Source organism: Aspergillus candidus (genome assembly GCF_002847045.1).
Source record: "Aspergillus candidus strain CBS 102.13 unplaced genomic scaffold BDW47scaffold_60, whole genome shotgun sequence".
In the NCBI taxonomy this organism is placed as follows: Eukaryota; Fungi; Ascomycota; class Eurotiomycetes; order Eurotiales; family Aspergillaceae; genus Aspergillus; species Aspergillus candidus.
Window position 1 is genome coordinate 119,242 of NW_020194065.1, and position 12,821 is coordinate 132,062.

General features: G+C 52.1%; 6 protein-coding genes across 6 annotated transcripts; 2 read left to right on the forward strand and 4 right to left on the reverse strand.

Annotated features, from left to right (window-relative positions):
- Nucleotides 1-335: 335 nt before the first annotated feature.
- BDW47DRAFT_76199 (rhomboid protease PCP1) lies at nucleotides 336-2,468 on the reverse strand. The gene is made up of 5 exons (XM_024819788.1): nucleotides 1,580-2,468; nucleotides 1,423-1,526; nucleotides 1,011-1,341; nucleotides 783-957; nucleotides 336-721 (listed from the first exon to the last, which is right to left on the reverse strand). The coding sequence occupies exons 1-5, from the start codon at nucleotides 2,385-2,387 to the stop codon at nucleotides 469-471; spliced, it is 1,671 nt and encodes a 556-aa protein (XP_024668618.1). The 5' UTR covers nucleotides 2,388-2,468; the 3' UTR covers nucleotides 336-468.
- A 525-nt stretch (nucleotides 2,469-2,993) lies between these two features.
- Nucleotides 2,994-3,635, forward strand: BDW47DRAFT_76201 (uncharacterized protein). Its single transcript, XM_024819789.1, has one exon. The coding sequence runs from the start codon at nucleotides 3,076-3,078 to the stop codon at nucleotides 3,529-3,531; it is 456 nt and encodes a 151-aa protein (XP_024668619.1). The 5' UTR covers nucleotides 2,994-3,075; the 3' UTR covers nucleotides 3,532-3,635.
- Nucleotides 3,636-4,136: 501 nt separating this feature from the next.
- On the reverse strand, nucleotides 4,137-5,638 carry BDW47DRAFT_76210 (Mob1/phocein family protein). The gene is made up of 3 exons (XM_024819790.1): nucleotides 5,187-5,638; nucleotides 4,995-5,109; nucleotides 4,137-4,914 (listed from the first exon to the last, which is right to left on the reverse strand). The coding sequence occupies exons 1-3, from the start codon at nucleotides 5,419-5,421 to the stop codon at nucleotides 4,398-4,400; spliced, it is 867 nt and encodes a 288-aa protein (XP_024668620.1). The 5' UTR covers nucleotides 5,422-5,638; the 3' UTR covers nucleotides 4,137-4,397.
- Nucleotides 5,639-6,577: 939 nt separating this feature from the next.
- Nucleotides 6,578-8,836, reverse strand: BDW47DRAFT_111960 (uncharacterized protein). The gene is made up of 5 exons (XM_024814065.1): nucleotides 8,450-8,836; nucleotides 7,683-8,380; nucleotides 7,295-7,614; nucleotides 6,811-7,247; nucleotides 6,578-6,753 (listed from the first exon to the last, which is right to left on the reverse strand). Exons 1-5 carry the CDS (start codon nucleotides 8,538-8,540, stop codon nucleotides 6,644-6,646), a joined length of 1,656 nt encoding a protein of 551 aa, XP_024668621.1. The 5' UTR covers nucleotides 8,541-8,836; the 3' UTR covers nucleotides 6,578-6,643.
- A 168-nt stretch (nucleotides 8,837-9,004) lies between these two features.
- Nucleotides 9,005-10,941, forward strand: BDW47DRAFT_76245 (Paf1-complex subunit LEO1). The gene is made up of 3 exons (XM_024819791.1): nucleotides 9,005-9,414; nucleotides 9,480-9,657; nucleotides 9,724-10,941. The coding sequence occupies exons 1-3, from the start codon at nucleotides 9,203-9,205 to the stop codon at nucleotides 10,711-10,713; spliced, it is 1,380 nt and encodes a 459-aa protein (XP_024668622.1). The 5' UTR covers nucleotides 9,005-9,202; the 3' UTR covers nucleotides 10,714-10,941.
- Nucleotides 10,942-11,038: 97 nt separating this feature from the next.
- Nucleotides 11,039-12,771, reverse strand: BDW47DRAFT_111966 (Zn(II)2Cys6 transcription factor rglT). The gene is made up of 2 exons (XM_024814066.1): nucleotides 12,473-12,771; nucleotides 11,039-12,398 (listed from the first exon to the last, which is right to left on the reverse strand). Exons 1-2 carry the CDS (start codon nucleotides 12,591-12,593, stop codon nucleotides 11,260-11,262), a joined length of 1,260 nt encoding a protein of 419 aa, XP_024668623.1. The 5' UTR covers nucleotides 12,594-12,771; the 3' UTR covers nucleotides 11,039-11,259.
- Nucleotides 12,772-12,821: the final 50 nt, after the last annotated feature.

Below are 12,821 nucleotides of genomic sequence, written 5' to 3' on the forward strand. Positions count from 1 at the left end.
TGTTTTGGGACGTGCTGGTTGCTCTGCCTGATTAGGAAAGTCAGTGTTGAGCCGTGAGCAGTGATTACTGCAGTAACCCTGATAAGTATGAAAGATTATTATTTGCGTCAGAGGGGATAGTTGAAGGAACTTCGCTTTACAGTGAACTTTCATTGACAAAGATAAGATAGATATATGTTCGAGAATTTGTGGAAGAACTAGGTATCAAAAAAGGAGAAGTCAGTTCGTCAATCATGCAGGTTGAGACTTCTATAAATAGTCTAGATCAAAGTCCTTCTTCCATGAGTAGATATTTACCATTCAATCAGTATTTCCACGTCATAAATAATAATAATAGATACAAAGCAGCACACAAACAATAGTGCCTACCTAACAACAAAAGCGCCAGCTAGTAAAACAAGAGTAGAGAAGGGAAACAACAGCCACCAAACATATCACACCCAAACCAACAAAGTCAAAAAGCAAGGTCTACTCCAAAAAAGCCCTCTTGAACCAAGGCATCTCCTCCCTCTTCCTCCTCTGCTGATCCTTATAAGCCAGGGCAAAGATAGTCCCAGAGAGATACCCGCCCAGATGAGCATAGTTGTCGACTCTGAAGAAGCGGAGGGCCGGAATGAGGTTGAGGAATTCGAGGGCCACGATGCCGGTCAGGAAGACCCAGCCGTTGGCGGACATGGTGTGTTGCCATTCTTGGGGGAGGAAGGCGATGGTGAGTTTTTGGCTGTTTCGTTTGTGTTAGCGGTGGTAGCTTTGATTGGAGGAAAAGATCAGGGGGGGCTTACTTTGCGTTGAGCACACAGAATGCGGCTATCAGGCCTGCGATGGCGCCGCTGGCTCCGAGGGATGTCACGGCTAACTGGCCGGTCAGGGCGTGGGCCGCTAGCGAGGTGAACGAGCCCATGACGCCGGCGACCAAGTACAGAGAGAGGAAGTTGCCTCGGCCGATTTCATCGTGGACTTAATAGAGTCAATAGGACATCACCAGTCGGGGAGGAAGTTGAGAAACATACGTTTTGTGCCGCTGTAGTACAGAACAAGCATGTTCATACCGAGGTGCTTGAGGCTCTGGTGGCTGAAGACGGCGCCGATATTGCTCAATGGGCGGGGGCACGCGGCGACGCTGATGAAATAGCGGTTGAGAAGTCGCCATGCAGGCGGGACTTTCCACAAGGCCCAGATACCCAGGTTGATGCCGATGATGGCTGCGACGGTCGCTGCCGCCGGGGGCGTATCAGGCCACATGCGGTCTGCTCTCGCGGGCGGTTCGTAAGTCTGGGCGAAGACGTAGCCCGCGCCGATTGTGAGGAGGACAACTGCAAGAGAAGGGAAGATACGCCGGCTCTGTTGATTTGTCCGATATGTCAGCAAGCTTAATCCCCTCGAACATAACCTATGCGCCTACGCCCAATATGTGTGACTCACGGTAGTGATCTTGGTCGCATCGATGGTGGTGTCCATGGCTTGTAAATGGTGCTTCTGCACCCAAGCCAGGAGAGGACGCTCAGTGGGATCCGCGCGTTGCTGGACTATGTACCAGTCAGTGGACGCATGCCTAGTTTTATATGTGTAGGCACCTTACCTCCATAAGCCGGCTCGCCGTCGGATTTCTGCAACGCCGTATGCTTCTGAATCTGCTGCTCGTACATTTGACGCTGGCGTTCTTCGCCCTCCAGCCATTCCTGTCGTTTCCGTTCCTGCTCCGCCAGCAGTCGCTGTTCGTTAAACTTGCGCGCTTCCTGTAAGACACTTTTTCCCGACGGGTCCTGGGACTCGCCCAGCTCGGCCTCGTAAGAGCCACTCTGCGGCTTGTAGAGACCCAGGTCCTCGGCGCGGCGAATGAGCTTGGCTTCCTCCTCTCGTTCTTCGCGCTCCACGCGCGCCAGGATCGCGGCATCCTCGTCCATGGGGTGGTTGTTTCTCAACCATGTCAGAGCCTTATCGAGTGTCGCGGGGCGGGCGGAGCGGGTGATATCGGCCGGGAGGTCAAGATCCAAGGTCCCCGCTTCCCGTCTGCCCTGGAGGACTGCCAAAACGCGGTTTCCCATTTGAGGGGTCAACTTCGTGCGGGCGCCGAAGATCGCCTTAATCTCGGCCTCGGTGAAGGGCTCGGGGCGCACTGGGACGCCATGTTCCGGCGGCGGGGGGGTCGGTCGGGAGTGGAGGCACCGGACAAGAGCCGGGGGTGCGAACGGTCGCGTCGCGGTTGGGCGCGGAAGCGATAGCGGTTTGGGGGCAGACAGGGAGAAGGTGGTGGATGATTTTCCGGGTGAGAATCTATATGAGGACGTTGAAGAGGCGCGAAGGGCGGAGCGCACCGGCGAGAGCAAGCCTAGATGATGGCGCCCCGCGCACGGGTTCCGCCATGCTGCGCAGAAGACATTGCTCATCTCCTCCGACTGAGGGTCTGGGACCCTGCTGCACGAGCGTGTCGATTAGTTAGGAGTTGGGGAGGAACAGCAGTGGGGTAGAGCAAGTAGAGGAAGTGGTGGTTGGAGATCCATACGTGGAGAAATTCAGGCATCCCGAAAATCAGGCCGACCTCCGGAGCGGAGAAGTTGTTCCGATGTCTCCATGTCTGGTTTCTATTACATTGTTTGAATGGGAATGATTACATGTAGATATATTTTTGTATGTGTATGCTATATCGGTATATCAGACATAATGAGTACTACAAATTCCCGAAATAAACGTAGTGTTCAAGTTGTTGGTCTGCATGGTCGATGTATATAATGGACGGAGTAGTGGCATACTACATACACAACCACCATATCACCACCACACCCACCACATCTTCGACAATAATTGGACGTAACCACGAAAGGATTACTACACTCAATTGAAATCCTCCTTATTACTCTTACTAACTTACGAAAACTCGAGTCAATATCAGTAGCTAGAACTCCACGTGCACAGTCACGTGCTGATAAAGCATATAGCACCGATAACGCCAACGACGTCAAAACGAGCTTCATCCACGCAACCATCAATCAGTTCATCCACACAGCACACAATCCCACTACCATTTAACTAAAAGGCATCTGAAAGAATATCCCGCTCAAAGAGTATCCCTCCAAAATGTCCTCAGAAGCCCTCCCCATCAGCCCTGCAGCCTTCACAGAAGCCATCAAAGAGCTACCCCTCGCCGTCGTCTACGCCAAAGCCTCCGAGCTGCAGAACTCCATTGCCCACCTCCAGCGCTCCAACAGTGAGCTGAAGACATTCGTGGCCGAATCTGCAGACACCCTGCAGGAGAAACAGGAGCTGGAAAACTACATCGCGGAGAATGAGGGCGTGATGGGCTCTATGAATGAGCGGATTGGGTTGCTGAAGGCGGAGGTTGAAGGACGCGGTCAGAAGTGGATTGAGTTGGATGAGTTGGCGCCTGATGCGAAGACGGATTCTCCGGGGGCTAATGGGGCCGGGGCTGCTAATGGTCATGGTTCGAATGCGCCTCAGGGATCGTCGTCGTCGGCGGATAGACCGGGTGATGATGCGCAGGATGGGGAGGGGGAGAATGGGGTTTACCTATGAGGTTTCTTAAAGAAAATAATTCCGAGATGAAAAAAGGAAAAGAAAAAAGGGAAAAAGAGAAAAAGGAAGAATGCCAAATGCTAAGGTATCCTTGTTGAGATCTATCCGTCATTTCTCGTCTTGTGTTTTGCTTGGGAACTTTCATACTGCATTGTCTACATGGTGCGCGCGAGTCCGTCTCGATTTTACGACTTACGAACTAGGTCCTCACCACCCGCATGGCTCCTCCTTCAAACCCGAAACTGTGTGGGGATCATACCTTCCCAGCCCTTTGGTGCAGCGGGTGGGCATGAGAGGCCACCGTATTACTTGATGTGGGAATACTGGGCCATATCCACTGACCACTTCATACCGCATGCGCAGGAGATTGGGAGCGGCATATTTCATGTCTTGTTTAATCGTCGTTCAGATTCAACCACGTTTATGGAAGATTGTTATCCCCAACACAGATGGAACATCAAATAAAGATGAGAAATCAGGCGAGGGGAAAAAAAGAAAGGAAATACCGAGGCTTTGAAGCCTTGCCCGCGGCAGGTGTTCCGTATCTATCTAACTACAACGACTGTGTGCAAGAACATCTCGACAAGACAGGATACCAAAGAGGGTATGCATCAATACAGGAAAAGTTCAAGAAAAGGAGAACAAAACGGGAAATCACAATATGCAGATCGCATGCTAAATGCTCAAGGTTTCACAGCAGTGGATGTCATATGATGTGTTGCCTTGACCTTGCACAGTAATCAAAGGTAATTGGATAAACTCGGGGGGCCAAAACAAATTGAACCAAAGAAGCCAGCTCCAACGCCAGGTCACGAAGACACATTATGTGGCCGAATGCACGTAGCCATAAGGACCCACCGTCTAGCTCAGCTAGAGGCCTGCGGAGCCCAGTGGCCACCCGAGAGCGCCTCGGGAGGAATCCGTTGCTGCTTGATGAACAGGTCGATCAGAGGCTGCATGGGCTCCATCTCCTTGTCGGACACGAGGTTGTAGTATTTGGCCACGGTGGCGAAGTGGACGAAGCACATGTTGAGCACGTCGTGTTTCGAGATGTGCCAGAACAGGATCCAGTGCGCGTGGTAGAGGTGCGCATAGCAGCGGAACATCTGCTTCATGATGCCTTGGCAGTCCTTGTAGAACGTCTGCGGGAAGCCACTGGACTTGCCGATCCACTCGTCGCCCGCCCCCGCCGACGACGGGTGAGAGGGGTCCGTCGCGGCGATCTCATTGAGCGCGAAGGTGTCGGGGTTCCCGGTAACCTTCCCCGTGGGAAACATCAGGTTGTCATGAATCTTGGCGACGACCCATTTCTCCACGCGGTTGATGAATTTCGGGGCGGGGATCTTGGCGGCACGGCCGTCCACGAGCCACGTGTAGGTCAGCCTGGACAAGACGAGGACTTAGCATGCGAAACTCTTTTTTTCTTGGGACCGGGCGCGGGGGGGGGGGAGAAGGGGGCTTACCGGCCAGCAGACATGGTCGGACAGGAACTTTCATTGCAGATGGGAAGACCGGTCACTCCATTGACTTCCTGAATCACCTGGAGCATGCCATGCAGCAAACGGTATTGTTCGACGACTGTGGGGAATCGGGGGTATCAGCACCACACGTCCGGAAGCGCTTGCGCGGTGGAGGCACTGGAGTCGATCGCTTACTCTGGTGGGCCAGCCACTCGCCCAGTTCAACATTCTTGGGACAGGCACAGAGCGTCAAGAAATTGCCCTTGACATTCAACGGAGCATACTTCTCCTGGAAAAAGTATTTGGGGGCGTCGGGGTCGACGGGGGCGGGGCTGTCCATGTTTGGGGCCAACGCCGGGGAGTTGGGACCCGAGCCGACGTGCGGAGGCACCTGAGAAACCGGGGACGAGGCGGGACTTCCGTTGTTCATCTTCGGGGCGCTATTATTGTTTTTATTATTGCCACCTCGGCCAAAACCCTGGCGGCTGCAGTTGATCTCATATACCAATCAGTAACGGATCCGTTGACGAGTTTCAGGTAGAGGTGGGGGAGTGATGAAGACGAGATGCGCACAACAGAGAGAATCGAGAGAACGAAGACGAGGAAAACAAGAGGAAAGCCGACTTGATATTGACTGAAGAAACTCAAGGCGACAAAAGAAAGAACAAAGAACCAAGTGACGATGGGGTTGGTCGAGGGGAGGGGGTTGTATTTAGGGGGCTGTCCATATTGATGGTTTGCGGCGCCCAGACTATCAAAAGACCGTCTTGGACAGGCGATCCTTTTCCCTTTCTTTTCCTCTTCCTCTTCTTCTTCTTCCGCCTCTTTGATTGATTCGGGAATTATTCTGGTTTTTTTTTTGACCAATTTCTTGACCACGCCAAGGGGGCGACCGAGGAGGTGTATGGAGTGTGACCGGGGAACATAGGAGATCGAAGGATGCAGGGAGCCGGAGATTGGGATGGGATTCGTTACTTACACACTTTGCAAGAAAGTCGCCATGATGACAAGTCTCACTGGGATCCAGAAGTGTCAACAAGTCGAATCGGTGAAGGCAGGACGTAGTGGGAGAAGAGGGGAGGAAAAGGTGGAGAGGGAGAAGTGAAGATGGCGGAGGGGGAAATAGTACGGAGTTCCGGAGTGACTGTGGACCATGTTTGTGCGTGGCTTTTGAGTCTAGAAGCCGTGGCCTTTCCACGCTGCGCATCCGTTGCCTTACGCAGTCACATATTGAACATGCCTACTGTCACAAATCTTACATCAGAAGTACCAGAAAAAAATATTGAACAGGACCGGGGTCCCGCAAATTTTTCTTTTGAGGGGGATACTTGATGGGGAAGGCCCGCTTGTGAGCTCCCTACGCGGGGCTCATGAATATCTAGGCCTAATCGGCGGAAAGAGGATATCCTTCAATCCAGAGCCACAATTAGTGGGATACGTATCTTACTATAATTAACGGATCCGAAAATTCCCTTTTTGTATAAGATTTGCTAATGGCCATCACATACGTTGCCTTGCAATAATGGAGCTATTCCTAATCGTGGAGAGGAACAGAAAACAAAGGACGCATTTGATAATCATACACTCTCAAATCAGAAGAACAATTGGTGAATGGCCACCACATACGTTGCCTTGCAATAATGGAGCTATTCCTAATCGTGGAGAGGAACAGAAAACAAAGGGCGCATTTGATAATCATACACTCTCAAATCAGAAGAACAATTGGTAAAAACGGCAGTCCAGAGATTCTGCTCGGAATACGCTATTATGATGTTAGCAGGATGAGTGGGAACAACAGCACTATGAGATAGAAACATACCACGTGTAGGGGGAGAGGAGGCACAGTTGATAATGATCCAATCTACAACCTTCTTCTCCTGCAGCCAGGGAAAGTACTTCCCTCCAGGATAGAATCGGGAGATATGTTCATCAACGCGATCATAATCTCGAAGGAACTCGATGGCCCACTGCTTCTGTGGAATGTAAAAGTCAACTCGACTATTACCACTCCTTGACCATTCACTGCAGAGAGGTACGCCTATGCCTGTCACATTGTAAAATGCCCTATAGAATTCATCATGATATTGCGCCTCCATGGGCCTGGGTTTTGCTGCAGTCGAGATTTTCTTGCCTTCAACAGCACGTCTCAGGCTAATCTTTGAAAAACCTTCGAGAACCTCCCGGCATAATGTACGTAACTGGTCAAATCTGTCGGGTAAATGCTGCGGCTTGTTGCCCATGAACCACTCAAGCCATCTAAGACAGGGTTAGATTAAGACAAGAAATACTAAATAAGAACTTACACTTCATGCAAGCGCGACGGCAGGACAGCAATGTCATGTGATTGTGGTATCTGTTCTTCGGATATGCGGTGAACCCAGCCTCTCTCGTAGCATTTCCGCATGGTCGCATCGTCAATCTCAAACGGTATGCCTCCATTGACTAAAACCTTGCCCAATGCACCGGCAGCTTCAGATGTAAGATGCTGTCCTCTGGGAAATGAGCGATAAACAGCATGATTCCTGAGAAACCCAAAGAAACCATTCTCATCCTTCAAAGATTGAAGAACATGATCCATCGTGATTGTACGGATCTCTTTGTGTTTGAGGAGATTGCGATGCCGCTGAGCTTGAGTTAGTTGCATAAGAAAGCTTAACACTTTCTGGGTTGGAATCAAAGAACAGCACATACATTCTGAAGAAAATCAATTATGGCTGTCACCCCTCCTGGATGCCCATTTGTCAGGTCATACATGTAGTCCATAGCAGTCTTATCAATTGCGAATGGTTCATCGAATCTGTTTGTTGTCAGAAGTGATACAACTTCACGAAATTCGTCTTCCGTGTAAAACAAGCCAATATCTGGCGAATCTTCGTCAAGTTGAGGAGTCAGTGTAATGCGCTGCGCGGGACCGAAGGTGACTGGGGTAAATTCATTTTTATTATCGTCTTCCTCCACACCTGTCGAAGGGCTTCCGTAGAAAGAGAAAAGACAAATCTTGATGTCTTTGTCTTGCCCAGACCTTCGGTTTTTGATAATTGTGTTCCAGAAGTACGTGTCCCGGTATGAACCCTGAGCTTCATCAATAATAACTACAGTGTTTGCAGGAACAGATTTCCACGTTGTATCAAATTCAGGATATTTTTGTTGCAGGTGCAAGCCGAATCGAGTCCAAGGGTCCCCGCTTTGGGAAGCTTCCAGTGGTTCCCACGTCTCGAGTAAAAACACATTTCTATCATTCGTAAGGTAATAGTCCAGTAGCAGTTGGGATAGGACTGTTTTCCCGCTGGCTGGTGTCCCGCGTATGTGAATAACATTTTGAGAATCAACGGCGGCTGCAAGTTTTGACACTGTATCCTGGCGCAAACATCTCGTTCGATACCTAGTAGCTATCCGTTTTTACATATTGTCAGCTTTTTATTATGGACTCTGAGGGGATAGTATCTGAGTATATGCACTTGCATCCCAAGGAGTGCTGTTGCGTTTGATTAGAGTTGCCGGCAGATGCTGAGAATTTGGTCGGAGAAGATTCAGTCGGAGGTGGTTCATTATCAGAATCCTGGTGTTCTTTAAGTAAATGATCACACGTCTTTGTCTTGCATATCAACAGTTCAAAGTTGACTCCATGTTCCAGTAAAAAAAGACCTCGTGAACATGCACATCGAGTCCCGTTCTCGACAACCGTACATGGGCATCAAAAGACGTTGCAATCAAACAGGAAGATATGACAGACAACTCCGATACGAAGCATCAAAGATATGACACACTACGTTTCACCCACTTGATATAAGAAAGGAGAAAATCCAAGATATAATGATAGGCTTCGACGAAAAGGTTAAATGGAGTTGTCACCATCATCAAGTGACAGCATCGAGCTGTTGGTCTTGTTTGTCCTGTTTATCTATACCAATCACGCTAAACCATATCGAGACCGGGAAGGATTAACTTCCCCCCATTTCATCCGAGATTCATCTTCATCTTCATACTCGGAGACTCGACTTGACCGTGTCTTCCTTTGCTTTGCTTCCTCCCTCAATCTTTGTTGCACTTGATCGGTGTGTATAACCCTGTGAATTAGATTGACCGCAGCATCCTTGGACTCAACACCCTTCTTTCGCCGTTAAGACGACCACGGACAGATCCCGGCCCGTTCACCGAATTCGTTGCGCTTCCCCCGGCTTGCCAGCTCCCCTGGCCTAGGGTTACCAATCATGTCTTCATCCGATGAGGGTGTGGTTCGCCGTCCGGCGCGTGGCCCAGGTGCTGGTCACCAACCACCTAGTCCGTCCGGAAGTGAACGCAGCAATGGTCCTGCCGCTCGGGATCAAAGCCCCATGGGCTCGGACGCGCCGAACATGAATGGCGATGACGATGATGCGGACCTGTTCGGCTCGGAAGGATCAGACGCGGGAATGGATCACGAGTATGATTGATTCGGGCAAGATATGCCGTTTACACCGACTATATGAATACTGACTCTTCTATCAGTCGACCTCAACGATCACTCGACGATCAGGAATTGGATTCGGCCGATGACGAGGATCGCTATGACCGCACGGGAGATCGCATGGACTACGAGGGAGCGGAAGATGAGTACCAGGAGACGGTGAACATTATGGATCTGAGCCTAGGCCGCGCGCCGGAACCGCTCACTTCCAAGGATGAGGTAGGTCTGGGGAGAACGGGTGGATCGAATCCGGATACCTCAGCCGCTTACCAAGGCACACTCTAGGTCTACACCATGCCGGTACCCGGCTTCCTGTCCGTGGAAACCGAAGAATTCAACCCCGAGACCTATGTCGCACCTCCATATGCTACCGCGGCGACCTCGCTTTGTTGGCGCCACGACCCTAACGACGACTCACTCCTGCAGTCGAACGCCCGAATTGTGCGCTGGGAGGATGGATCCATGACCCTGCAACTGGCGTCCGCGCCCAAAGAGCAATACCGGATCTCGACCAAGCCATTGGCTCCCCTCAACAAGTCCGGAGATTATGACACCAAGTTGGATTCCCACGTATACCTGGGAGCCGCCGCAGAAGCGTCATCGGTCTTCCGACTGACCTCGCACTTAACCCACGGCCTCACCGTGAACCCGACCACGATGGAGACCGACGACGCGGTGCAACGTCTCCAAGAATCGCTGGCCGCGGCCACCCGAGGCGGCAAGAAGACAGTCGACGGGTCCGCACCCGTCATCGACGTAAAGGAGGACCCCGAGCTGGCCAAACGACAGGCCGAGATGGCGGAGCGCGAGAAGCTGAAGGCCGCCCGACGGCGCCAGCAGCTCGCCGACCGAGAGCTGGACCGCGGTCGTCGCGTGGGCGTCTCTCACCGATCCGGCGGGGCCGGTCTGACGGTGGGCGGCCTGGAGGACGACGACGGGCTTATGACCACGCGGGCAAAGAAGACACGGCGGCCCAACCGTCGGGGCGAAATCTACACGGACGACGAAGAAGACTACGACCGGCGGGGACGCACGCGGGAAGACGAATACGACGAGGACGACGGGTTTTTGGTCGGCAGTGACGAGGAGCCAGAAGTGGCGGACGACGACGACGACGAAGACGTGCTGGAGGATGACGATATGGATGCGGAAGGCGAAGAGGAACGCGCCCCTGCTGCCCGTCCTAAACAGAGGGCATCCCCCGAGGGTGCGGCTGGAACCCCCCCGGCCCGAAAGAAGCACCGATACATTGTGGACGACGACGATGAAGAATGATTCCGTTGCCGCCTGAGTTTTCCTACGACCGTTCTACATGCCTACCTGCTTCCCCCTCGCCATCTTCTATGTGTATTGTTGACTCCATTTTACCCCCGGAACGATGAAATTTCGCATTTGGGTTTTGGGTGTTTAATATTGGCGAAAAGTTGGTGGGATCCCTGAATACAGGGAATGGATTTAGGGAAGGGAATCAGAAATGAAATAGATTGAGCGCCGAAATATGCGTGTTCATCAACCATCTCTTTGACGTACATAATTCCAAGTTAAAATCAGACTCCCTCCCACCGCTCCTAACTTCCAAGTTGATAACTGACTCCCCCCCCCCACCGCTCCAAGTGAAACATAATGAAAAGAAAGTAACGGAAAGACTCCTGCCTTGTGAGATAAATCAAGCGCTTTGAAGCAAGTCGTGAGTGGGAACCTCCATCGCATTGTCCGTATGCTCAAGCTAGGCCAGCCGCTGTTGAAGCAAATGCAAGGATATCGACATTGAATAGTAGTGTAGTAGATTATATAGATATACGAATGAGCTGCGATACGCACTCAAGCCACCACACCATTGGGGTACTCATATGGCTCGAAGCCGAACTTGGCGATCACTTCTCTGGCGCTCCGGGCGACTCGAATGCAGAGGAGGTTTTCCTCCTCCACCTGACAGTCCAAGTCCGCTTGATTGGGAGAATCCGAGGGAGAGAGCGGGTGTGATTGATGCCAGCGTCGTTGGCGGTTTTCCATCTCAATGATGCAGGAGAGTAAACTCGGGGACTGGGAGCACTGCACACTGCCGGCCTCATCGCTGGGGGTGCCGAGTACACCGGACCGCACCGTCTGTCGGAGCCAGTCCGCCCACGCTTCTGTCGAATTCGGGGAGTTCTGCAGCGCAGATACGTAAGTTGGGGGTGCGGCCTGTCTTCCCAGTTCTGCTGGGTCGGTCTTTGATACGCGGAGCCAGGCGTCGGCGATGACGTTGAGTAAGGTCCCCGTGAACATGACGTTCTGCATGCCTGTGGCGAACCGTGTGGGACAGACCCGGCAGCGGATGACGGCCTGCGCCGTCCGCGACGCGATGAACAGCGAACACAGGGTATGTTGGGAGATGGGGAACGAGGCGAGGGAGGATAGATGGCTGAGGCAGAGATAGAGATAAGATAGACAGGTACACTGCCCGCTGGGGGTCTGGGAGTGAGAGGACGGCACGGGGGGCGATTGGAGTCGTGGTAGGCCCGGCGGCGCCGTAAACGGATTCGGCATTGCTGCCGTCACGCTCGTGAAATCAGGCCACGGGCTTGTGGTCTCTGGAACGGAGCTGAACGATTGACCCTGTTCCAGTTGCCATGAATGATTGTGATTTTCGTCGGTCGAGAGGAGTTGATGCGACGCATTCGGCGACGCATTCGGCACCGGCAACGGACACCATTCTGGAAGGACGCCGTGGGATGCGTTCACAGGGCCTGTTGCTCCTGGTGGTGTAAGGTTCGCGGGAGGGAAATCGGCGGGGTTGATATTCAGCCATGCGTCGTCGCCAGAGAACTCAAACGGCGGCAGTTCATCATCATCTTCTCTCGCCCTCTTCTTCGGTGGTCGTCCCATTTGCTTTTGCACAGAATAATGGCACGACAGGGACTGCTTGACACAGCGACTACAGCCATTGGGTTCCCCCGAGCATTTGAGTTTCCGTTTCCCTATCCCGGGATAAGCCCATCAGCACCCAACCATGACATGGGGTCATTCGCTTGAGATTGAACAGAGCACATACTACACTCGTCGCATGCCGCATGCCGCTTCAGCGGCTGGGACACAGGAGCAGCATCCTGGCTTTGGGAATCATCAGAAGGCGTGGGGAGCGATGTGCCCCACTCAGTCTGGTTGTCCCACATCTGCCGGAGGAAGTATCGATAGCTACCTTCGTTGTACGTTTCGGTAGCTTGCAATAGAAATATGTCAAGGGTTCAGAAGTAGAATTTATCTGAAGATAGCCAGACGATAGAGAAATGAGCCTGACAAGCAAGCATTCATTTCTCTGCGTAGAGACCAAAGCAACGAGGACAATAAAACAAGATGAATGTCGAACTAATAAAAAAAAAGGCCAAAAATGGATCGCGATA